Source organism: Crocuta crocuta, unplaced genomic scaffold, assembly GCF_008692635.1.
Source record: "Crocuta crocuta isolate KB4526 unplaced genomic scaffold, BGI_CrCroc_1.0 scaffold222, whole genome shotgun sequence".
Taxonomy (NCBI): Eukaryota; Metazoa; Chordata; class Mammalia; order Carnivora; family Hyaenidae; genus Crocuta; species Crocuta crocuta.
Genome location: NW_027528806.1, coordinates 1903730 through 1928457, shown reverse-complemented (window position 1 = coordinate 1928457; position 24728 = coordinate 1903730). Strand labels below are relative to the sequence as shown.

At 35.6% G+C, this 24728-nt stretch overlaps 1 protein-coding gene across 3 annotated transcripts in view; it reads right to left on the bottom strand.

Annotated features, from left to right (window-relative positions):
• The window catches only part of ZFR (zinc finger RNA binding protein), an 85476-nt gene that overhangs the window by 27630 nt on the left and 33118 nt on the right, over positions 1-24728 (bottom strand). For all 3 annotated transcript variants that reach the window (XM_077755830.1, XM_077755833.1, XM_077755831.1), the window contains 10 exons: positions 22644-22891; positions 19743-19934; positions 18934-19225; positions 16873-17066; positions 14918-15037; positions 13733-13878; positions 8783-8945; positions 7400-7605; positions 6530-6680; positions 3758-3899 (listed from right to left, as the gene is read on the bottom strand). In XM_077755830.1, the coding sequence (XP_077611956.1) occupies positions 3758-3899; positions 6530-6680; positions 7400-7605; positions 8783-8945; positions 13733-13878; positions 14918-15037; positions 16873-17066; positions 18934-19225; positions 19743-19934; positions 22644-22891 (1854 nt within the window). The remainder of the gene's footprint in view (positions 1-3757; positions 3900-6529; positions 6681-7399; positions 7606-8782; positions 8946-13732; positions 13879-14917; positions 15038-16872; positions 17067-18933; positions 19226-19742; positions 19935-22643; positions 22892-24728) is intronic.

The following is a 24728-nucleotide window of genomic DNA, read 5'->3' as shown; positions in this document are numbered from 1 at the left end:
CACTGACAATATGGAGTCTGTTTGGAATTCTCTCTGCTTCTCCCCTGCTCTCTCTCATTTAAAAAAAAAAAAAAATAAAAGACACTTTTCCTTATTTTGAATAGGTTAACACATAAAAAAGCTTATTTTTAAAATGATATAGAAATATCTCCACTGTCCGGGCTTTCTGTTCTTAGTTCTTGCTCCTCAAATAATCAGATGATGCAGATTTTTTTGAAGACGTGTTAGAAGGGCGATTTACAGATAATCAAAGAACATTATGCCACACTCTGAGAATTAATACCGAAGGAGAAATCTGAGTGCTAAAAAGATACTATCAAGATAAAATATTAGTGATTTAAAAAAAAGTGAACGGGGCACCTGGGTGGCTCAGTTGGTTAAATGTCCAACTTTGGCTCAGGTCATGATCTCAAAGTTAGTGAGTTCGAGCCCTGTGTCAGGCTCTGTGCTGACAGCTAAGAGCCTGGAGTCTACTTAGGAGTCTGTCTCCTTCTCTCTTTGCCCCTCCCCTGTGCGCACTCAGTCTCTCTCTCAAAAATAAACAAACATTAAAATTTTTTTAATATATATAAAAAAAGCAAACATTCTTAAAACCTGTAAGACCTACCACTAAAGTCAGAGACATACTGACCATTAGAAATGGGGCTATTCTGAGATAATGAAAAGGAACACAGGGAAGCACAGTTAACTAAAGAAGTAAAAAGAAAGAAAAAAAGAAACAAGAAACCACTCCTCAAAGCAGAATTACAGAACTGCTGAAGGACCCTCTTTCCATGTCCCTTATTTACATTATTTGCTAAAGCTAGAATGCAAATAGGTGACAATGTGCAATCTCTTTCTAATAAAGTTTCTGAATTTCTAAATGTTATTTTCACAATGTTATAATTTCCAACAATATGTAAGAAATTTGTCTTTTAGTACACAAACATTCGTAACTTTGAAAATTTTAATGACACAATTTCAAAGATGCCAAGACACCTATTGCAATTTAAAAACAAATTAAGAGCTGTAAGTAGGAAGTTTCTGTAAAATTTAGAGTGTGGATTTTTGCACCCATTTTATATTTTAAGTGGATTAACCCCTTAGATATACTGTACTAAACACACACACACATAAAAAAAAAAAATCACACTTGTTGCCTAATACCCAGTTAACAAAATAAAATTCAGTTAATTTATTAAAAAAAAAAAAAGCAAATTCTTACCCTACATAAATGGATTTCATAAATTTTAAGGGGTTAATCACCAGTTAGAAGACATGCTGTGTCCACACTATTTTATGATTAAAAGTTAATGGGAATGTATTAATTTAAATTAACACGATTATATAAAATACATAACCCACCCACAACCATTTTAAAACTAGTGTGAACACTGCTCAATTCTAGAATAGACAAAGACAAAACAAACAAAACAGCCACACAAAGGACAATAAATGCCAGACTCTGCATCCAAAATCCCTCCTTAATCAAATGGCAGGTGTGACACTGAGCTTTTGAAAACCTTGGTCAAAAATCCTTCCGATGTCTTGGCAGCAACCCCTGACAGGAATCAATCCCCTCTGCTAGAAGGCTTTGGACCGGGCCTGATAAGCTACAGGTGGAAGAAAACACACACAATACTTGTCTTGCTGCAGAAAAGACTCTGTAGCAAGGGTTAGAGCATTTCGAACATTTCAAGCTTCAAGTCAATTAACTGTTAACATTTAACTGTCAAACACAGTACCATAAAAAGATCTGCCATGCGTTTAACAGTTATTTGGGCAATTTAATGATTTATTTTAAGTAACTGAAGGATAATTTTTGGTATTAACCAGGACCGTTAAAGAGGCTACCACACTGCGCAAGGCTTGAGATTTGTAATTGCTCTTCCGGCAAAGCCTTCCTTACCCTCTGGACTAACTCCCCAAAGCAAGCTATAGGCTTTAAGTGATTTTAAGACACAGAGCATTGGGAGCTGCAGTGAGAGAGAATACATACCGTTATTCTGCAGCAAGAAAGAAGCAATCTTCATAATGAAGCTAAAGACATAGTTTACTGCAGTTATCTGCAGCAAGGAACACTCTATCAATGTTTCTACACTTTTTGCACATCCAACTTTTCAGCTCAGTGTCTTCAAGTAAACTCTTCCAATTTTAGACTGATCATTTCTCTCACCAGAGTATTTATGAAATCCAGAACAGTAATTCTAACTCAAGTCTGGGTCAGACAAAAATATAATTTTGTTTCCTTTAGAAGAGATAGGTTATCAAAGACTACCACAAACGCGATATGAACTTTAGACTTTTGCAACATAATAAAATGACTTGACATTGCACAAATTTAACTAAGACTAAATATAATTAGATAAAATGTGCTCTGAAACAGTTAAGTAGTTATATGACTGTAAGTTCTTCCTAAATATAGCAACTTTTATTTATATCATATTAGATTTTTTCCCCTAAATCTTAAGGGTCATATGTTGCATATGAATTGACCAGATTGACTCAGGAACGGTTTTTCTAACAATATCCACAGCCAGACCTTGAGTGGAAACTCATGTTCATATAAAAGATCCTTTACACCAAACCATTTTTAAGATGCAAAGCTTTTACAACATATAAGCTCTGATATGGTGTACATATGAAGTATTTAAGATGAGACATGTCTCTCAGTGACCATATTTTAAATAGTGTTCTCTTCCTGGGTTGTGGAAAGCCCAGTGCCTTAAAAAAAATGCTTTGCTGTAAAAAAAAAAATAATAATTTTTTAAAGGGACAGCAACTAAGAGCCTAATGATGCTATTTTAGACAAGTTAATTTTAGTATTTAATATATATTATTCTTTTCTCCTCTACTGTATCACAAAGAAATATTAGTGTAGACTGTATGTAACTCCATACTCAACAAGTTAAGATGTACAAAAACAACATGAAAGGAAACAAAGTAAATTTTATCTGACCCATAAAACAACAGAACCAACATAAGGCAGACACTGACCATGCTTTTTGGCTTAAAAGCTTTGGAAGCTTTGAAAATGTTACAGAACAGTCCCTAAAGCAACATTGCTGGCACCAGCAGGATTTCATATTCTACAATTGTAAAGTAAGTTTAAAAACCCTGAATAGTACTAGAACTTACTAACTACACCTACATCATTTATTTTTCAGTATCTCTAGTACAATATTGGGATCAAAGGCCCAAATCTACATGCATTAGGATGCTCTGCATTTATCAAAAGTCTCCAAATGAAAGAGCAACCTCAGAGAACTAGAAATATTTACCTGAGGACAAGCCAAATCCATGATTACACTTATAACAATATCTCTTAAAGTTTAAGTAATATAAGTACTTAACCAATTTTATTTCTGAAACTCTCTTGTCTTTTTTTAATACAAGACAAGAATATTCAGAACTTAATAGAAGTTAAATTTGTGGCCCCTTACTACCAACATTTCTTTAATTTTTTTTCATGTGTCCACTATGTCAGCAAGAAAAATTTTGAACTTTTTTTTTCCAGAAATCTGAGGTTAGCAAGAAAAGAAAAAAATTAGAAAATCAACAATACCATGAGTGTTTTATACAAAAGTACATTACTAAAAAGAGGATTTACTTTCTGGCAAGTGATCTTAAGCAAAACTGGTTGCTATAATAAGTCAAATCTATCAAATTCATATTTAATGCCAGCATGTTGCCTTCTAGGGCTTAATGCCATCTTAAAGAGTAGGTAAATGAAAAAAAAAAGTTAATAGGAAAGTAGAAAGTTTAATGGCTTTCCAACCTCCTTCCCTCATGTTCTCTTCTCGAATAATTGGAGAGGTCAGGGTGATAGTGACTTGCATTTTGGGTTCCACACATGAATTCAAAATTATTGCCGCTTCAGACACAGCACATTTTATGTCATACTTCTCAGGACTTATAACCTATGTAATAAAAAGTACAAACAAATTAGCTGGATCTTTTACATTATCAGACAAAGTGGTTTCATTATGGATCTTTCATTTTTTCACTAGCCTAAGCATTTTCTTCTATTTTTTTAAAGAAATCCTGGGGCGCCTGGGTGGCTCAGTCGGTGGAGCATCCGACTTCAGCTCAAGTCATGATCTTACAGTTCGCTGAGTTCGAGCCCCGCATCGGGCTCTGTGCTGACTGCTCAGAGCCTGGAGTCTTCAGATTCTGTGTCTCCCCCCTCTCTGCCCCTCCCATGCTCATGCTCTGTCTCTCAATAATAAAAACGTTAAAAAAGTTGTTAAATAAAAATAAAAAATCTTATTTTTAAGCAATCTGTACACCCAGTGTAGGTCTCAAACTTATAACCCCAAGTTCAGGAGTTGCATGCTCTACCAACTGAGTGAGCCAGCCTCCTCTACCTCAAGCATTTTGTAAGTAGAGAATATATGGGGCACCTGGGTGGCTCAGTCAGTTGAGTGTCTGACTTCGGCTCAGGTCACGATCTCACAGATCCTGAGTTCAAGCCCCACGGTGGGCTCTGTGATGACCGCTCAGAGCCTGGAGCCTGCTTCGGATTCTGTGTCTCCCTCTCTCTCTGTCCTTCCCCTTTACACTCTGTCTCTCAGAAATGAATAAACGTTAAAAAATTTTTTTTAAAAAGTAGATAATATACTGTAACTTCCTCCAAGAAGCCTTGCAATAATTCAAATATCACTAATTTCTTACACTTTCCTTTTAGAATTACCATTATTTGTATCATGACCTATTCTGATATGTCCTTCTTAGATTATGAACTCTTGGGTAACAGAAACACTGCTGTATTTATTACTGTACCTTCCAAACAGCATCTGGGTAGCTAAGTACTTGTACACTTGCAGAATGTGACTGAAACTTAGGAGACCTGAACCTGACAGAAGCATATTCAACCTTTCCCATTGTAAACTGTCTGTGAAATCACCAAATCTGTATTTCATCAGAGAGCAAAAACTCTTAATTAACATCCAGAAAAGCCAGAAATCACTGCAATTTGGTAGATATTTAATAAGCCCCAGTTTATATTAATGAATATATACTCATTATATCATATTTATATATTAATTTATAATATAAATATTAAGACTACAGAAATTATACTGTTTATGTTTATAGCACAGTATCTAAATTCAAATTCCAGCTGTTATTTTACTAGTGATGTGAACATAGGCAAACTATTTAACTCCTGTTCCTGTAAAATAGGGACTGTAATTTTACCTAACCTATAGAATTGCTGGAGAACAAAATGAATTAACTACATAAAGCACTTAAAACAGTGCCTAGACATATTAAGTACTATATAAATGTCAACTCTGACAATGATGATTACGAAGAATTAATTCTATTTCTTTTGTTTATCCACTTGTATATGTATAGACTGACTTTGAAAGAGTATTTTGCTTTTAAGCCCAACTGGTTATTTCCCTAGGATGGATTTCCTGTGTTGTAGTTTTATGAAGTATCACAATTAAGATCAAGATGTTTCTTGGAAGTTACATAATTCTCTCAAGGTCCTCAAACCTTTTCCTCCCTCGTCCCCCCGCGCTCCGCTGCCCTTGTAGCCTCAACAGTGGGATAAGAAGCAGACACACAATGCCAATTCTGCTGGCTCCTAATATACTTAAAAGACTCATCGACAATAAGTCACTACTATAAGCAAACAACAGTTAAGGGTCAGAGTTGTCAGAGCTTAAAGTTCTGTAGTGTGCTTCAATATCCCTCTTGTTACCAGTTGCTCTGTTGTGGTCAGGTACTATGTATTCTGACTCACTGCTGCAGACTACCTATCACCAACGAAATGTCAATCCTTGGATTTAGAATGTCTAATTAAAATGCAAGGTTTTGAAATAAATTTTTTACACCGAATTACTCAAGAATATTTACTTTAAATCTTAACCTGAGATTCTGACAAACTAATGTATAAAATTTTTTAGAATCCAAACTTGAAACAAGAAAAGTTTGCTTTTGTATGACAAGAAGGAGATTTTCTACTAACTGTGCACTGCCATAATTTAATAGACAAAGATAGGAGAAGTAATTCCTATCATTGTAAACACAGAAAATCAAAACAAACAACAACAACAAAGTACACGAAACATAGTAAAATGGAGGAAATTCAAACTGGAAAGGCTATGTCTCATTACATTATATCTTATTAAAAACATATATTTAATTATATAGGCAAAAGATTTATGAATTTTAAAAACAAACTTGCAATACAGGGGCCTTGTTTAAAAAAGAAAGAAAAAACATTTCTACCCTGTAACAACTGCCTTCTCTCTTATGCTTCAAATCTTGGAAAAAGAACAGGAAGAAGACATGTGCTAAAATTTAACATTTTTAAATAAATTAGCAAGATGACTTCATGTCAAATACAAGCACTATAAAACCTAAAAAGACAAAGTAGAAAATAGTTCTATCAATTTGAACAACCAAGCAAAAAACCCAGTATGGGAAGTCAAGCCAAAAATTTAAAGGCTGGCTTAGGTTTAGACTAAAGCACAGTTAGTCCTGCCAAAAACTTCTGAACTAGACAAGGGGTAAAAATGAACATTTCCATAATACTTACAGCAAGCTGTTTGGGTAGGTTTTCTGCAATACGGCTTAATAATGTCTTTGAAGGTTTCTCAGAGCACAGCAAAACAAGGTTGACATTTCTATCTCCTCGGAGAAGTAATCCTTTTGCCAATACTCCCACTCGCAACACTCCTTTTAGAGCTCTGCAGTGAAATCAAATTATATTATGACATTTCTCTTCTCAACCAGAGCCATGATAAGATCTACACAATAGTAAATCAAAAAAATTTTATACTATTAAAAGTTTCATCAACTACGTATAAAAATGAATTCAATATTATTAAGAAGTATACTTTATTTAGATAAGAAATATGGATAAATAAATGAAGAGCTAAGTTCTCACAGGGACAATTTCAAAGAACATTAACATTTCTGTCTCATTTTATAAATTAGTATAAGAGTCATGTTTAATATAAAAATATTTCCAAATGGTAAAAGGAAAATGAGAGGTTACTAATCATAATGCAAGACTGATGTGAAAGATATTTCTGGAGCTTAAGCTTCTTCCTGCTTTACGGTCAATGCATTAAGGAAAAAAAGTTGCTACATCAATGACTGAAAATGGGACAGATGCAACACATAAAAACCGAAGAGCAGCTGAATGCAATTACCAAGGCTGCTTTGCAAACAGACTCAAAATAGTTTTATATAAATTTCAATAAAATGAGTAAAATCACAAGATTGGAGATTGTAAGGATCTGTGTATTTCTCATTTTAACAAAAAGCAGCTGACCAAGCAAGATGAGACACATGTACACTCACTCATACCACAGAGTTTTTAGTTTTTGTAACCTTTTATTATAGGTGTAAGTAGTCCATGTAAAGAAAAACAAAAATACCCAAAGTAACTCTGAAAACATACCTGTCTTTACCTCCCTCTTTCTTATCATCTCCCTCTTTGCTCTTACTCTTCTCATGTTCAGACAAACTGTCTGAAACAAGTTTTAAAGCACGTTCAGTGATAGAAACAATTTTCTGAACTGCCTGTAACTCTTCTTCAGTTGGATAAATGGTTGCGTGTTTTGTCATTACATAACGGTCATCAGATGAGTCAGGACGACGTAAAGGCTAGAGAAAAAAAGTTACTTCCTTTAAAAATGATGTTTCCTGGGCAAAAATAAAACTATTTTTCAACTATACATGTTTTTCATATCTCTTTAACAAGAAAAGTCAATTATGCAAAGTGTTGATTTAAAATTATCTTCTCTTTTTCCATTTCAGGAAAAACAAAAATGCAAACTATGGAAAGTTATACTATCAAGAGTATGTATCTCTGTATGTATACATGCTTTGCCTGAAACCAGAGCTAAGGTTATGAAAATATTTTCTCAACTTTATTTTTTAATGTTTTATTTCTTTCTGAGAAAGAGAGAGAGAGAGAGACAGCATGAGCAGGGGAGGGTAAGAGAGAGAGGGAGATACAGAATCTGAAGCAGGCTCCAGGCTCTGAGCTAGCTTTTCTTTTCTTTTCTTTTACAGCGTCCCTGGAACACGAACTTTCAAGATGCCTATAGTTTCCCTAATACATCAGCTGTGATGCTCACGTTGAACCATTTACCTACCCCTTATCCTGCACTCAATTAGGAAGTAGTAGTAGGTTTTCAGATGGTCAGGATTTGAAGAAGGAAAAAGGATTCTTTACAACTGGTAATGGGAAGATGATAATTTTGAAGGCAAAGCAGCTGCCTTCAAAATTGGTTGCTCTTGCTAGTTTTAAGATAAATAAAGGACAGAAAAATCTCTAATGTTAAAAAATAAGTTAATAAAACAAGTTCAGGGCACCTAGGTGGTTTGTCGGTTAAATGTCTGACTCTTGATTTTGGCTCAGATCATGATCTCATGGTTAGGGAGACTGAATCCTGTGTTGGGCTCTGTGCTGACATTATGGAGCCTGCTTGGGATTCTCTCTCTCTTTCTTTCTTTCTCTCTCTGCCCCTCCCTAGCTTGTGTGGGCATGCTCATTCACTCTCTCAAAATCAACAGTAAAAAAGAAAAAAACAGGTTCTGTTCCTGTTTAGCTTATAGTTGAAGTAAGGAAGACTCATGGAAACTCTATCAAGTCCTTACATATAAAGACATGAGTTGGGAACCTATTAAAAAAAGGAAGGAAAATTCTAAATCAGATAAAAAAAAACTTACACTGAGACTACTAAATCTAAGCATTAGCTCCGACACTGTTATCTTCTAATACTGAACCAATCTGAAACGTTCACCCCCTATGTAAATAAACAAAGTGGATACTCACTGCAGGCCCCTGTGGCTGAGGAGGCATGCCTGGTCGGACTCCCAGAAGGCCTAATGGGCCTGGGGGACCGTGAGGATAGCCTCCATCAGGCATTCGGCGGCGATCATCCCAATGGTGTTGTTCTTCTTCCATTCTTCTCCAGTACATGTCCTCTTCATAACGTCTGAAAAGAGAATGGTGAGATAAATACAACCCAAGAACTTATATCGATAATAACAAAAAGTGCAATTAAAAAAACCTTCCCAAATCAGCCTACCTAATGCCTTTTTCCACTATTATACCTAATGTCCTTCATTTGCTTTCATCTGTAAGTAAATGCAAGCAAATGCGAGTGGTGAGAAAACAAAGAGAAAAGCAACACAAAATTTCATAGACTGATGTCAAAGTCAAGGGATCAAACACCAAAAATGTTAGAGTTCCTTTCAATTTCTTCGTCTTTAAGAGGAAAATGGTAAACTTAAATGCCTACCTCAAATGGCCACACCAATAACGTGTGAATGAAAGACTTGAAGCACATATTCAAGAATTTTCTATTTTTCCTGAGAATCTCTTTTATTAATGTTTATTTTTGTGAGAGACAGAGTGTGAGTGGGAGAGGGACAGAGAGAGAGAGACAGAATCTGAAGGAGACTCCAGGCTCTGAGCTGTCAGCACGGAGACCAACACAGGGCTCGAACTCATGAACTGTGAGACCGCAGCCAAAGTTGGATGCTTAACTACTGAGCAACCCAGGCACCCCTAGAAAGAATCTTTACTTTTAATTTCCCCATATATGATACAGGCATAGACAAAGACATCTGAAAAACAACAGTGCAAGACGGTGATAAATGGCAACTCACATTCTGTCTCATTTTGAGGGATATATTAAGGGTAGAGAGGACTACAGTAAAGTAGAAAGCACATGTTCTGGCTAGAGACAACAGCTGTCACCCAGCCCCTATTAATTATTGCCATAAGGGAATAAAGGTTGCAATCCCAAAATCATCAAGATTTTATTAACGTTTTTCAGGATCTTTAATGTTGGTTCAGATTAAAAATACCATGTATACCAAATACCCATGGGCTGAACTTGGGACTATGGGCAGCTTAGTATATAACCTCTGCTTTAATGGTCCTCTTCAGAATCTAATTTCTTTTTTACTATCTCACTTTCTCCCAGTTCTCCCTTTACTTTTAACTTCAATCTATGATATCAGTAACTCCCAAGGGAAATCATGTCTCTCAAGCAAATTTTGAGAGGCGCCTGGGTGGCTCAGTTGGTTAAGCATCCAACTTTGGCTGATGTCATGATCTCATGGTTCTGTGATTTTGAGCCCCACGTCGGGCTCTCTGCTGTCAGAGCAGACCTGCTCTGGATCCTCTATTATTCTCACTCTCTGCCTCTCCCCAGTTCTCTCTCAAAAATAAACAAACATTAAAAAAAAAAAATAAAGGAAATTTTGATAGCAATAAGGTTTTAGTAGACAAATTTATTTAATATAAAACATTAAGAAAGAAGTATGTTTCTCATGTAGCTCTGTAAAAATTACCAATTTCCTCAGGTTGGGAATAAGCAGTGCTTTTTAGGTCACCTGACTTAGAAGTATAGAGACATACCTCTCTTTTAGGTCTTGAAAGAAAAATGAATCACAACAAACTGAAGGCTCTGGAAGACCACGTTCTTACCAATTTTGAACAGTTCTTTGTTACTGAAGACAAACATTTAATTTATATAAGGGCAGGGGTTTTTATCCACTGTTTACTAATTCATACTCAGTGTCTAAGACACTATGTGTAAATTCCTAGCACATCATAGGTGTTTAATAAATATTTATCAGAAGAGGAAAAGATGCATAAGTACAGAGAACTTCTAATGCATTACAAAGGCAGCTTACTCATAAAATAATAAGAATGATGTATGTAAATACATTTAAAAAAATCAAAAAGCCTGGGTGGCTCAGTCAGTTAAGCCTCTGACTTCAGCTCAGGTCATGATCTCACAGTTTGTGAGTTCGAGCCCTGATCGGGCTCTGGGCTGACAGCTCCAGAGCCTGAAGCCTCCTTCGGATTCAGCATCTCCCTCTCTCTCTGCCCATCCCCTGTTTGCATGCACTCTCTCTCGCTCCCAAAAATAAAGATTTAAAAAAAAATTTTTTTTAAATAAAAAATAAAAATCAATACATAAAGGCAAAAACTAAAGTCACACGTTAGTAACAGGTTAGTATGTACAATACAGTAGCTGTACAAATCAACAGGTAAATAAATGAATAAGCAATTTACCACAGAAGAAATGCAAGTGGTCAAACATGAAATAAAATTCAATTTGTAGGACACCTAGGTGGCTCTGTTGGTTTACAGTCCGACTTCAGCTCAGGTCATGATCTCACAGTCCGTGGGTTCGAACCAAGGCCCGCTAGGGCTCTGTGCTGACAGCTCAGAGCCTGGCGGCTGCTTCAGATTCTGTGTCTCCCTCTCTGTCCCTCCCCCATTGTGTTTAGTCTGTCTCTCTCTCTCTCTCAAAAGTAAACAAACATTTCAAAAAAATTTTTAAATTAAGTCTGTCAAATAACAAGTGTTGGCAAGGACGTAGAGTAAAAGGAACCCTTGTACACTGCAGGTGGCAAGGTAAATTGGTAGAGCCACTGTAGAAAAAGGTATGTAGGTTCCTAAAAAGTTAAAATGGAAATACCTTATGATTTAAACTTTATTGTATATATATTGTACAATACTTTATTGTATACTTTATGTAATGATCCCACTACTTGGGATCTACCCAAAGAAAATGAAAACACTAATCTGAAAAGATAAAGCATCCCTATGTTTACTGCAGCATTATTTTTAACAGCCAAGATACTGGAAGCAAACTAAGTGCCCAATGATACATAAAATAGATAAGAGAGGACTGGCACACACATGAAATTGTAGGAAGTGTTAAAAAAAGAATAAGATAGTGCCATTTGCAATGACATGGATGGACCTAAAAGGTATTATGCTAAGTGAAAAAAGACTGAGAAAGACAAAATACCCTATTACTTCACTCATAGGTGAATTTGAAAAAAATCAAAAAACAAACAAAAACCAAACTCAGACCTATAAATACAGAGAACTGATTTTTGCCAGAGGGAAAGGGAGTCGGGAAATGGGCCAAATGAGTGAAGGGAGGTGGGAGATATAGGCTTCCAGTTATGAGTTAAGTAACAGAAATAAAAGGCATAGCATAAATAACTGAAGTTATACTACTCAGTATAGGCAAAAGTACAGGTCTCCTTCAAACAAGTATTTCCATTTCTAGGATTTTATTATTAGCAACCAACCATGATTTATGCAATAATACAGCCTCAAAGATGGTCAATGTAATGATTACTTAGAGAAACAATGGAAACAACCTAAATATCTAACAACATGGGAAAAGTTATAAAGAAAATCATACATCTATATAAGTGAATACTACACTGCCATGTAAAAACCCTAGCTTCATTTTTTAAAAAGTTGACATATAGCTAAAAAAAGTGGGTTATAAAAGTGGTATTTTGGTTCTGTTCTTGTTTTCTGAAATAAAATTTTCAAACTCGTACACAAAAATTCCTAGCAATAGTATTCATGATAGGCCAAAAGCAGAAACAACACAAATGTCTATCAATTAATAAAATGAAGGTTATACATCCATATAATGGAATATTATTCAGCCATGAAAGGAACAAAGTACTGACACATGCTATAACATGCATGAACCTTGAAAACATTATGATGCTAAGCAAAAATAGACAGACAAAAAAGTCCGCATATTATATGATTCCATTTCATATGAAATCTCCAGAGTAAGTCTATAGACAAAGTATACTGTGGTTGCCTGGGGGTAAAGGTTGGGGTTTTGGGGAAAATAGGGAGTGATTGCTAATGGGTCTTGTGGTTTCTTTTGGAGGTGATGAAAATGTTCTAAAACTGATTGTGGTGATGGTTGCACAACTCTGTGAACATTACTTTAAAAACACTGAACTGTACTATTTAATTTTTTCAAGTAAGCTCTACACCCAATGAGACTTGACCTCATGATCCTTAAATCAAGAGTAACATGATCTACTGACTGAGCCAGCCAGGTGGCCCTGAACTGCATTATTTAAAGATATGACAGTTATACTAATAAAACCAAACATTTATATATCTCCAGAAGACATGTTTTCTCCCTTCTCCTTCCCTGTAGCCTCTAAAGCTTCTTTAACAGAAATTTCTTTGAAACAAGCAAACAAGCCCACACTTTATTCATGTCTAGAATATACCAAATCTTATACTCAGGATATTTTTTATCATATAACCAAATGTTCTATTCTGTTTTAAAGAGGCATTTATTTATGATATTACACTACTTTGGGGTACCTGGTTGGTAAAGCATGTGACTCTTGATCTTGGGGTTGTGAGTTTAAGTGCCATGCTGAGTGCAGAGTTTACTTTAGGGGTACCTGGGTGGCTCAGCCGGTTGGGCATTCTACTTTGGCTCAGGTCATGATCTCACGGCTCATGAGTACAAACCCCCATCAAGCTCTGTACTGACAGCTTGGAGCCTGCAGCCTGCTTCAGATTCTGTGTCTCCCTCTCTCTCTGCCCCTCACCTGCTCATGCTCTGTCTCTCTCTCTCAAAAGTAAATAAACATAGAAAAAATATATATATATTTAAAAAGAAATATATAAATATATATAAAATATTAAACTTTTTCTTCATATACTTAACATATATTAGGATTCAACTTACCATAATTCCTAATACTAAGGCCACGGTCAAATACTAGAATAGTCAATAACTTAATTTTAATGCATTTCTTTCCTAGACCTACAATCTTCCTAAAAAGTGAAAATTAAAAGTTCATTAAACAAATCTGGATTGCTTTGAATGGGAGTCACATACTCTGAATAGCTAAGTTTTTTTAGAAAGGCTGAACCACTTACTATCATGCTACTAGAAGTAAAAGATATTACCTCATTTCCATTCTCCAACGTTCTTCTTCTTCTCGTCTTCGCCAATACTCTTCTTTCTGCATTTGCTTCCTCATTTTCTCTTCTTGAATCTTTCTGGCTCGAATACTGGGCTTTACTTCTACTTGTAAATCTGGATTTACTTTTTTCTGTTAATAAAGACATTTAAAAAATTAGCAGCCCCTCTAACAATCTATACATATTATTAAATCATACAATCCCACATATTCTTTCATCATAGATTATAAGAGTAAAATCAGTAAATAAGTTGTAAAAGAGGAAAGGTTCAGAATACATTAATAAACATTCTTTTTCCCCTCCTACACCCCAAATTCTTAATTGACCAAACTTATGAAGATATACTTCTTATGTAAAAAGTATATAACTTTGTGCTAACCAAAAGAAGAAATCTTTAGGGAACTAATGGCTATTTAATTTTCTTTTACTTGTTTGTAAGTAGATGATTTTAAATGTTTGAGTGTCAGGGTTAAAAAACAGACTATTTTAATTTTCACCACCTCTGTGCTTAGAAGGGAAAACATTAATCTAGTGTATTAGTCTAGCCTAATTAAAAACTTTAGGGGCACCTGGGTGGCTCAGTAAGTTGACCATCTGATTTCAACTCAGGTCATAATCTCACAATTCAGTTGATGAGTTCGAGCTTGCACTGGGCTTGCTACTGTCAGCATAGAGCCTGCTTCCGATCCTCTGTCCCTCTCTCTGGCCCTCCCCTGCTCATGCTCTCTCAAAAATAAATCAAATATTAAACAAACAAAAAACAAAACAAACAACTTTTAGCAATCTGGATTTAGCTTAACATTTGAAGTTTTCAATGAAGAATTTCTCATCTCAAAATTCATTTTAATGTGAACTCTACCAAGACAGAGAAGGTAAATGAAGACCTGATACTTCTTTCAAAACACTTTGTGAAGCAATTAACTATATTTACATATTACTGGATCCAAGCAATGTTACAAATCACTAAAAGTGATGAAATATGGTTATACTGTTAAGTATAACAAACTAATCAGTAAAAAGCAAACATCTGAATCTAAATGAGACATGACATGCTAATGTTAGAATGAAGTTCACAAACTGAGTGTTATGTTTAGATGCTTTGTTTTCCACGTAGAATGTTCCAAGCTGTGTAAAAAAAAAAAAAAAAAAAGATGTTGAAATTTTACTCACTTTATACTGAAGTCTGTGTCTTCGCCCTTTTAAGTGCATCTCCTTAGCATTGGGATCATTAAAACTGCACTCACATAGTTTACAATGGAACCGAATTACTTTTCCTTCATCATTTCGTACCTTGACACACACACACACAAAAACAAGAATAATAACAGGTATGCTACAGCTGAAGATTTCCATTCACAACCTTCACAGATTCTGTGATAAGGAAATGTTGTAAATAATTAAGAGTCTGAAGTAGGAGAAAAAATAAGAGACAATGTAATTTTTTGAAAGGATAACCTACAGAAATGAACCTTTAAAATTCTTAACTGTAGGATCCAAGATGTATAGGCATGTATTTTAACTTTAATTACAATACTTTTATCTATGTGTAAACATTTAGATTTAAATGAAATTAGCTAGGGGTACTAGGTGGCTCAGTTGGTTAAGTGTCCAACTCTTGATTTCAGCTCAGGTCATGTTCACAGTTGTGAGATCAAGCCCTGCCTTGGGCTCCACACTGTGCATGGAGTCTGCTTATGATTCCCTCTCGCTTCCTCCCCCGCTTGCACTTTCTCTCACAAAAATAATAAATAAATTTTAAAAAGGAAAAAAAATGCAATTGGACAAAATTCTCTATGGTGTCCTGGCCATGTGTATTTCTTTTTTTAAACTCTTTTTTTTTTTTTAATGTTTTTTATTTATTTCTAGGAGAGAGACAGAGAGAGACAGCGTGAGCAGGGGAGGGTCAGAGAGAGAGGGAGTCACAGACTGAAAAAGGCTCCAGGCTCTGAGCTGGCAGTCAGCACAGAGCCCAACGCGGGGCTCGAACCCGCGAACCGCGAGATCATGACCTAAGCGAAAGTCAGACGCTTAACCAACTAAGCCACCCAGGCGCCCCAGTATTTCTTTGGATAACCAAACTTTACTCTCTTAAGAGCTATACTTTTAAAACTGTGAACTACTTATAAACTACACATTCCAGGTTTCTATCTGGTGAACAAAGAAGATAACATAATACGTATTTTTTTTTTTTGATGGGAGAGAAAATAAATATTTACTAAATCTACTAGATGCTAGGCACTATTCCAGGTACTTTATTTCATCTTCACAACTTTGGAAATATTCAGGTTTTACTGATGTGGACACTGAAGCTCAGAAAACTTATATATGTTCTATGACACAGTGAAAGTAAATAATAGTGCTATACCACTTTATCTTGGGCCTTCTGCTAACAGCCAATATTTATTAGGCCCTCCAATGTTCCCTCATTCCTCAATTTCCTGAATTTACCTAGAAAACAGGAAGCTTTCTCATCAGCTTGAGAAACCATATAAACATGATCTGTTAAATCAGCACCTTTAATTTTACCATGAAACTAAATGACTGTTCAGAAAGAAATACTGGCTCTCTTTTTCAACATTTTTACTGCTCACCAATTTTTTTTACTCTTTATATGAGAGATACTTGAAGGATACAAGAATGCCTACCAAACAAATGGAACGTTACCTTATATCACAGTGATGGTTATTGGCAGAGAAGGAGAGAAATTAAAAAAAACCATGATACCACTTATGCAACCTTAAACGGCATGCTTTTTAAAAACTTTTAAGGGGCGCCTAGGTGGTTCAGTTGGTTAAGCGTCCCAACTTTGGCTCAGGTCATGATCTCACGATTCATGGGTTCGAGCCCCACGTCAGGCTTTGTGCTGACAGCTAGCTCAGAGCCTGGAGCCCACTTCAGATTCTGTGTCTCCCTCTCTCTCTGACCCTCCCCTGCTCACTCTGTCTCTCTTTCTCAGAAATAAAAAAAAAAAAAAAAAAAAAAAAAAACCTTTAACAAAATTACCTACATTATATTCCTTCATAAGTAACCTAAATCTAATTTTATACTTAAAACATGCCTGCAACAAAGTGACACATTTCTCTCCTATATCTAATCTCACAGAAATGGTATTCTCAAATCAATACCTCTTCTACATAGTCATGTCCCACTGGCTGTACATCGCTCTGTAAAGCAGCAAGAGATGCAGGTGTGACTGATTCTGACACGGTGTCCGGCTTTACTTCTGGAATCTGTACAGAGGTGACAGGAGTGCTTTTAACACATTCAGTTCCTTTTAAGTCTTCTGTTTTATTTCCTGTTGATTGCAACTTATTCCCACCTAGAAGAGCATAAAAAGTAATTTTAACTTTCTTTTTGTATAAATGTATAATCTGATACAGGAAAAATTTCAGATAAAGTTCTTATTTTTCCTACCAATAGTCAAACTCCTGCTGACATACATCAGAATTCTGAAGAACACATAAATCATTTGGCCTTTTTATTGTATTAATGAAATAAATACATGTCTGAATTTTGCCCTTCTCCAGCACCCAATGATCCTCTCCATCCCCACCAGGACTCTACTAACATCAAGTGCCTAAAAATGAATAGCAAGTACCTAAAAAGGTAGGGTCTAAGCCTAATTCATGTTTGTAAGCCTAGTTCCCTCCCACCTGGGCAATGCCCTAAGTTTTGGTGATATAAGAATAAGACAGTGTAGCTGCCTTTGAGATGCCAACAATTTAAGGGAAGATACAAATAATTACAATACAATATGGTAATTGCTACAGTAAGCAGAAATAGTATTATGGGAATGATCAAAAAAAAAAAAAAGAGCCACTCCCCTCTAACATGATTCAGTTAGGAAAGGCTTCACCAAGGGTGTGTCACTTGAGCTAGGCTTTGAAAGAAGAGTAACAAGTATGAACTTGGCCAGGCAGAAAGAAGAGAATGATGTCTAAATAGAACACCATGCACAACAACATGAAGTTTAAAAGACTACAGTAAATTCAAGGAAGCCATCAAAATCAATTACCAGACAGAGGTGATGACCTATAAGGCAGGGGTGAGATTTCTCAAGACTGTGGATGACATAATTAAGGAATACAGCTTTTTCAAACATGTCAGAAGGCCACTGAAAATTTTTAAGCAGGAAACTAACACAACTTGACACATATTTTAATAAAATAACTTTGACAAGAGTTGGAGACTGGATACAATAAGAGAAAAAGCTCTGAGGAAGAGACTTTGAAGGCTTAAAAACAAGGCAGTAGCTATGAAGAAAAACTGACATTTTTTGTAGAAAACCTGTGATGTCAGAAACAAAAGGACTATGTATACAAACTGAAGGAGGTAATAAACAAACAGAAATAATGTCAGTGAAGTTTTCCATGTCAAAAAAAAAAAAGCAAATTGATGAGATTATTTCATGGTATTCTTGTGACAGAATGAGACACTGGTTGGCGATAGAGAGCCACACAGATGATGAACAGGTAATTCCTACAACTCTAAAACGTGGGAGTTTTGAGTGTGCCTGAAAGATTTCAGAGTTCCTGCACAGTGGAGTGAATGAGACAATTTGTGAACACTGGGTAACTAGAGTGAGATGAGAGCCAGAATCACAATCTTAGGAGCACCACCATTTAATGAACATGAAGGCAGGAGAACCAATAGAGACACCTGAGAAAGAGATGGGTGGACACAGGAGAGACTTTAAAGCTCTAAGATATAGCCATCAACTGTGTGAATGTTACAGAGGTCAACAGGGTGAGGCTGAAAACTAGCTATTGGACTTGGCAATCAGGTCTTTAGTGACTTCTGAAAGTAGTCTTAGAAGAATAGAGTGGAAACACTAAAACAGACTAAGGACTAGATAGATGAAAAGCATAGTAGAGAAAGGAAGAGTTAGCTTGCAGCTTGAGGAGATTAGAGTAATAAGAAAATGTCTGGTTTTTTGTTTTTGTATTTTAAAAGACTACAGAAGACACAGGTAAACCTGTATGACTATAAGAAAGAAAAAACCATTAGAAGACTGAGGACTGCTTAAAAACTCAAAGAAAAAAACAGGTATGTGACTGAATAAGTTCCCAGAGAAGAAAGGGGGAAATGGGTACAAGAGCATAAAGCAGATGGGTTAGTTCTGGAATGGGAGGAGAAACATCACTTTGACAGAGTTAGGAAGAACACAGAGAATCTTCAGTACTTGCCAACAAAGTTTATTTTGGGTGTAGAGGTTTTCTTGGCAGCCATGTTTGTAGGCACTGCTGATACTTTAGTGTTGGATGTGCTATTAAGAGACGAGTTTCCTGTAGTTGTAAGACCTTTCACTGAAGAAGTTGCAATTGATGAAGTATTCACAGTACAATTACTTGCTGCAATGCTTGAGGGAGAGGCAGTTGGTTTTGAAGCAGACACAGCTGTTGAAGAAGTAGCTTGGCTAACAACGTTTGGTTCTGTTGAAGGAATGGGTTTACCGAGTTTCGTGTGTAATTTAACCACCTACAAAATAAAAGCACATTTATTTGTCAGGAAACTCAAAAGGTATAGATCTTTGAGTCTGTCTAAAAGATTTTATAAAATGAAAATCTGAACTATATTTTTGTTGTATTTTTGTATTTTTATACACAAAACTCATTACTTTCAAAACAATCTCTGTGAAGCAGATTTCGATACATATTCCACCTACCACGAGGTGAGGAAACTAAGGCAGAGAAAGATGAAATCAACTTGGCTACATGCTCACCAACCAAGACTTAAGTATGACAAGAAGAGGCAAATAATCATACAACAAATTTCTAATTGGCAGAATAAATGATCTAGTTCAATTTAAAGTCTCCAGTCTTCCTCGTTAAGCAATAACTATTTGATAGTACCTTTATGTATATTAACATATAAACAAGGCTTGTAATCCACTCAAAGTTTTTAAGTTTTGAAGTCACCTATTCTTAAACCCTCCATTGAAAAAGTAAAAGAAAACAGAGTAAGACATAAGGGTGTGTGGGGAAAAAACACCTACTTTCTGATGCTTAGCACCACGAATGTGGGCAGCATAGGCATCTGCTCCTGTACAAGACACATCGCAGAGCTCACACCGTAGCTGATTTTGAGTCCCACGAGTGGAGTTGTTGCTGCTGCTGGTATTTTGTGAGGCTTTCAATGCGGCTTCTTTTTTTTTATGTTTCTGTCCTTCTAAATGTTCCTTATAAGTCTGTTTCAAACAAAAAGGATAAATTTTGCTTTGCTAATTTTCTATCTATATCGTTTAAAATTATTCAATTATCAAATCTCTAATACGCCTATAAAAATGAGTACTAAACAACTGTAAAAGCAATTTACCAGAGCATGTGAGATTCCCTATTTATCTATCTATATTTATCTGTGGTTCTCTGTACTTTGTTTACCAAAAATACACTTATCTAACACTTTGATTTACAGAAGTCTTTCATACTTAGCCACATTATCGATAGAAAAGTACACCACTTCCAGTTTTAAGAAGTTGCATCTTTTACTGCTTATGTATAATCATGGACAGAGTGATCATTCTACAAATTATTTTCATTATAGAATCAAGTTGGGGGGACTGGATCTACATCATGAAAAAAATTACTGAATAGTAACAAGACTCTTTACAAACAGGTCTGTTTATTTATAAAACTAATTTTCCTACTCAGAATGCATTTTCACATAGAACCCATGCCATCTCAAACAAAAGCCTATTTAAAATATGTAACAGCCAAAATTGTATATATTTACAAGGAAAAAGTTGTTATAATATTACTCAACAAAACAGTGGAATTGTGTATTAAAAACTGTCTTGAATCAGATGATTAAGGAAGGCAGACTTGTTAAAATTAAGAGGCTACAAGGACTGCTGTTTTGTCTTTAGTGGGGCCAAAAGTTCCTCTTTCATGTTTTATTTTTAAAATTGTTTTTAAGACAGATGTATAGTTAACATAGAATTGTATTTTCATCACAGAATTTCAGAGTTGGATGAGACTTCAGAGATTACCTAAAACAGTGATTTTCTAACTTTTAAATAAGAGAATCCTTTCTCCAAGTGAAATCTCATGCAGAAGTAGGGAAAGTTGTTCTGTTTTTGAAACAAAAGAGGAAGACCTAAGACCCACCCATTTGATTCTTCTCTCATTATCTGCAGTAGCCTGAACTAGCTCCATGAAGCACTCTGAGGCTCATTTATTTAGGACACGTCCTTATTACAGAAGTGAGGAAACAAAAGCCCAAAGAAGTGAAGGCCTTCAACTTGCCCAAAGCCACACAGTGGTGGAGCCAGGACTGGGAACCACAGCCTCTTAAATCTGAACCCACTTATTCTCCCTCCTTATGTCGACACCTAGACTCTAACTTATAGTATCAATATTTTCCCCTAAGGCTCATCAGTCCCTTAAGGCACTGCCCTCTGACCTGCAGAAATATCCTTGGCCTGTTCTTTCAGAATGATCTAGACTATGATCAGCCTTACATATACTCATTAAAATGCTGCTTTTCACCCATCATCCTACAGCTATGTTCTATCTTTTTTATGTGGATATCACATACTCAAAATATCTCTTAGGACACTCATAGCGTCATCTCCTCTAAACAGCCATTGTGGAATAGGCTACCCTTCCATGTTTAATCCTGGGTCACCGCCAACATTTCCCACCTGTTCGCTCTCCTCCAACCATGTAATCACAATGAAACTGTTTCCTATCACACTCAAAATAGAAAAAAGATTCCATGTAACTAGTCATATGTATTAAATATTCCACAATTATTTCCTAATTTCGTGTAACTCAGGGAATATTGGCCAATTTAAAATAATCCAAAAAAACAGGTATTTAAAAGTAGAACTAATCTAATAAATTAAAAAGAATGTACATAGGTGGGGCAGGAGTAGGAAACATAATACAACCTTTTGAAAGAAACTACTATAGAGTCAAAGTCTGTTCCTTTCCAATAAGCCTTTATCTGCCAAACTGCTTATCAATTTTTATATAAAAATACACACTCTTAAACATTAACAAATTTTGTTGGGATAAGAGCCGAACACATTAGAATTTATAAACACTCATGCCTAAATCACATATTTTAAACAGTAGCAATAAGGAAAAAAAACAAAACAGCGGGGGTGGGGAAGGAGGGAATAAAGATTTTACATGCTTCATTAGTTGATATTTTTGAAAAAGACACCTCCCCACATCTTTCTGGTTTCCATAGTTCCTATTCCCTCATGGAAAATATTATACAGCAATAGTAACATTCTATGAAGGATATACAAAAGTCAGTCTTATTACAAATGTTATCCTGCAAAGATTATAAAAAAAACTTATTTTAAGAATTTTTAAAATTCCAGAAAGACAATTATCTTCTGCTATTTATATGCTCCCAAAAAACAGCACACTTGACAAAGTCCTCTCATCTTTAATGCAAGTACTGTAAAGCTGAAATATCTCTGTTGTCTTTTTCAGGTGTAAAATTCTATCCATACACTCAAAATGGACTTCAAAGAAGAGCTAAGGATATCAAGAGCCAATTGTGTTAAGCAAGCTGTGGATGCTAAAAGAGAAACAAAAATTCAATTTTACCCCCAACCCCGTTAATTTGAATATGAGAATTCTAAGTTAAATTTAAGTTTTACTTTAAAGAGCAAAGTAACTTTCATGAAAAAAAAGTACAATCTGCCCATTATTCATTAACATTCATCATCATTTTAAAAGTTTTTTCTTAACAGAATTCTTATGTCTCAATACAAATACTTCTTTGAAAATGACTGTTTAGGAAAATACGTGTTAGCTAAAAGCTAACAGGAAAGAAATGTAAACCTTCTCCATAAGCATTAGAGTCAGAATATCAATCATACTTAACTATCAAAAATTAACCATTGAAGACTCATGGTAAAACAGACAAGGTTAAGTACCTGTGGTCCAGCACAGCTGATCTTACAAACATCACAATAGTGAATCTGGGGTGGTTTGGGAGGCTGTTTTGGTTTCAGTTGTTTATTTTGGAATGGTGCTTTTTTAGTAAAGGTGGTCCCTGTCCAGGCAGCTGTTGCAGCAGCAGCAGCTGCTGCCGCCGCCACCTGCTTCTGTTGCTGCTGTTGCTGTTGGTAGTAGGAGGATGCAGCTGAATACACTGCTGCTTCATAACCTGAATAAGACGTACCTTACAAATAAAATCAAACAAAGATTATGTTACATAAGTACAAAAGGCCAAGTTAAATGTTACGAATTTAAATTCAATAAATTCTGCCAATATAGGTAGGTTTATGTGTGCGTATTTACAAATATGTATCTCACAAACCTGGAAAAATCTTATCTTCCTTTTATGTAAGTCAATCAACAAGTTTTTAACTCAACAAATGTCAGGTGTTACAGAGGCATAGAGAAATTTAAGATTTGGTTTTTGCCTTCAAAAAACTTATAGTTCAGTTGGTGGGCTACAACACAGTGATAAAGTTACAGATTACATGGCTACTGAATCTGTTAATATTTCTCCTTAAAGATTTACTCTGAATATGATTTGGGAAGGTTGGATTTGAGAAAGAGTTGGAACCAGGATACTAAATAGGAAAAAAAGAAACTCATGAAAGATTTAAAAAAAAAAAAAAAAAAAAAAGAAACTCATGAAAGATTTTTATATGTTTGATAGCTAAGAGAATAGAAAATATAAAAGAACAGAAGAACATATCAAAATTTTGAAACCCAAGAACACCCAAGATTTTGATTGACTGATGGGCGGTGCAACTGATAAAAGCAAAGGGCTGACAGAAGCTGGTTTGGAGAAGTAAGGTGAATAAACCTTAGCACATGTTTGTGATATAGACCTGGAATTCAGATGAATACATAGAACAACAGACAGAAGATTTTGGAATTAAGGACCAATGCACTGGTTTTCATCCTCAGAAGATACAAAAGCACTATATTTTCTGGTTGAATGTATGGATTCTATCCACTTTCATTGTTCAAAGTCTAATGAATAAGCATATGAAGCTTGTTACTGACATAAACATAATACGTATATACATGTTGTTTATGTTCAGTGATTTACAGACTTAAAAATCTATAAAAGTTTTAAATCTGACAAAGTTACTGATTTTATTTATAATAAAACTACCTCAACACTAGAAAACTTACCCCCTTCCTAAACTAATATCTCCGGAAATTTAGTGGACTCCCTATTTACCACATTCCAGTAAGACTTCTTTTTTCTCTGAAGTGGAAATGAGTGGAAAAAGAGTCATGTAGGGTTCAAGAGAAAGATTCCTGGTTGTCAGGATGGCACAGAACTACTTAAGGAAAATGGAACTTTTGGTGTCTCAAATGCAGATTGCTTTATTAAAAAAAAAAAAAAGACTTTTGACCCACTAGCTCCAAGGCATCTACACACACAGGAAGAAAACATGAATTGGAAAGGTGAGGATTTTAAGAGGCATGGGAAAATCAGAACCATGGCATCTCAAACTGGAAATATCTAGAAAGAGCAATCAAGTAACTTGCATGAAAAGGCTTCCTAAAGGTTTATGTCAGGCCATTAAATTATATAAATGCTTATAAAGATAGTTAAGTATAGTAAGAGAAGAAAACATCTAAAAAAAAAGGAGGGAGAAGTAGGTAGGTTTATCAATACTAAGCATACGATCAGATAGAAAACAACTGACATGGGTGTGCCTGGGTGGTATAGTCAGTTAAGTGTGCGACTCTTGATTTTGGTTCAGGTCATGATCTCATGGTTCATAAGATTGAGCCACATATCGGGCTTTGTGCCAACAGCTTGGAGCCTACTTGCGATCTGACACTTTCTCTCTCCCCCTCCCCAGCTCTCATGCTCTTTCTCTCCCTCAAAATAAACAAACATGAGGCACCTAGGTGGGTCAGTGGGTTAAGTGTCCCGACTTCAGTTCAGGTCATGATCTCGCAGTTTGTAGGTTTGAGCCCCACGTCGGGCTCTTTGCTGACAGCTCAGAGCCTGGAGCCGGCTTTGGATTCTGTCCCCCCCCCCC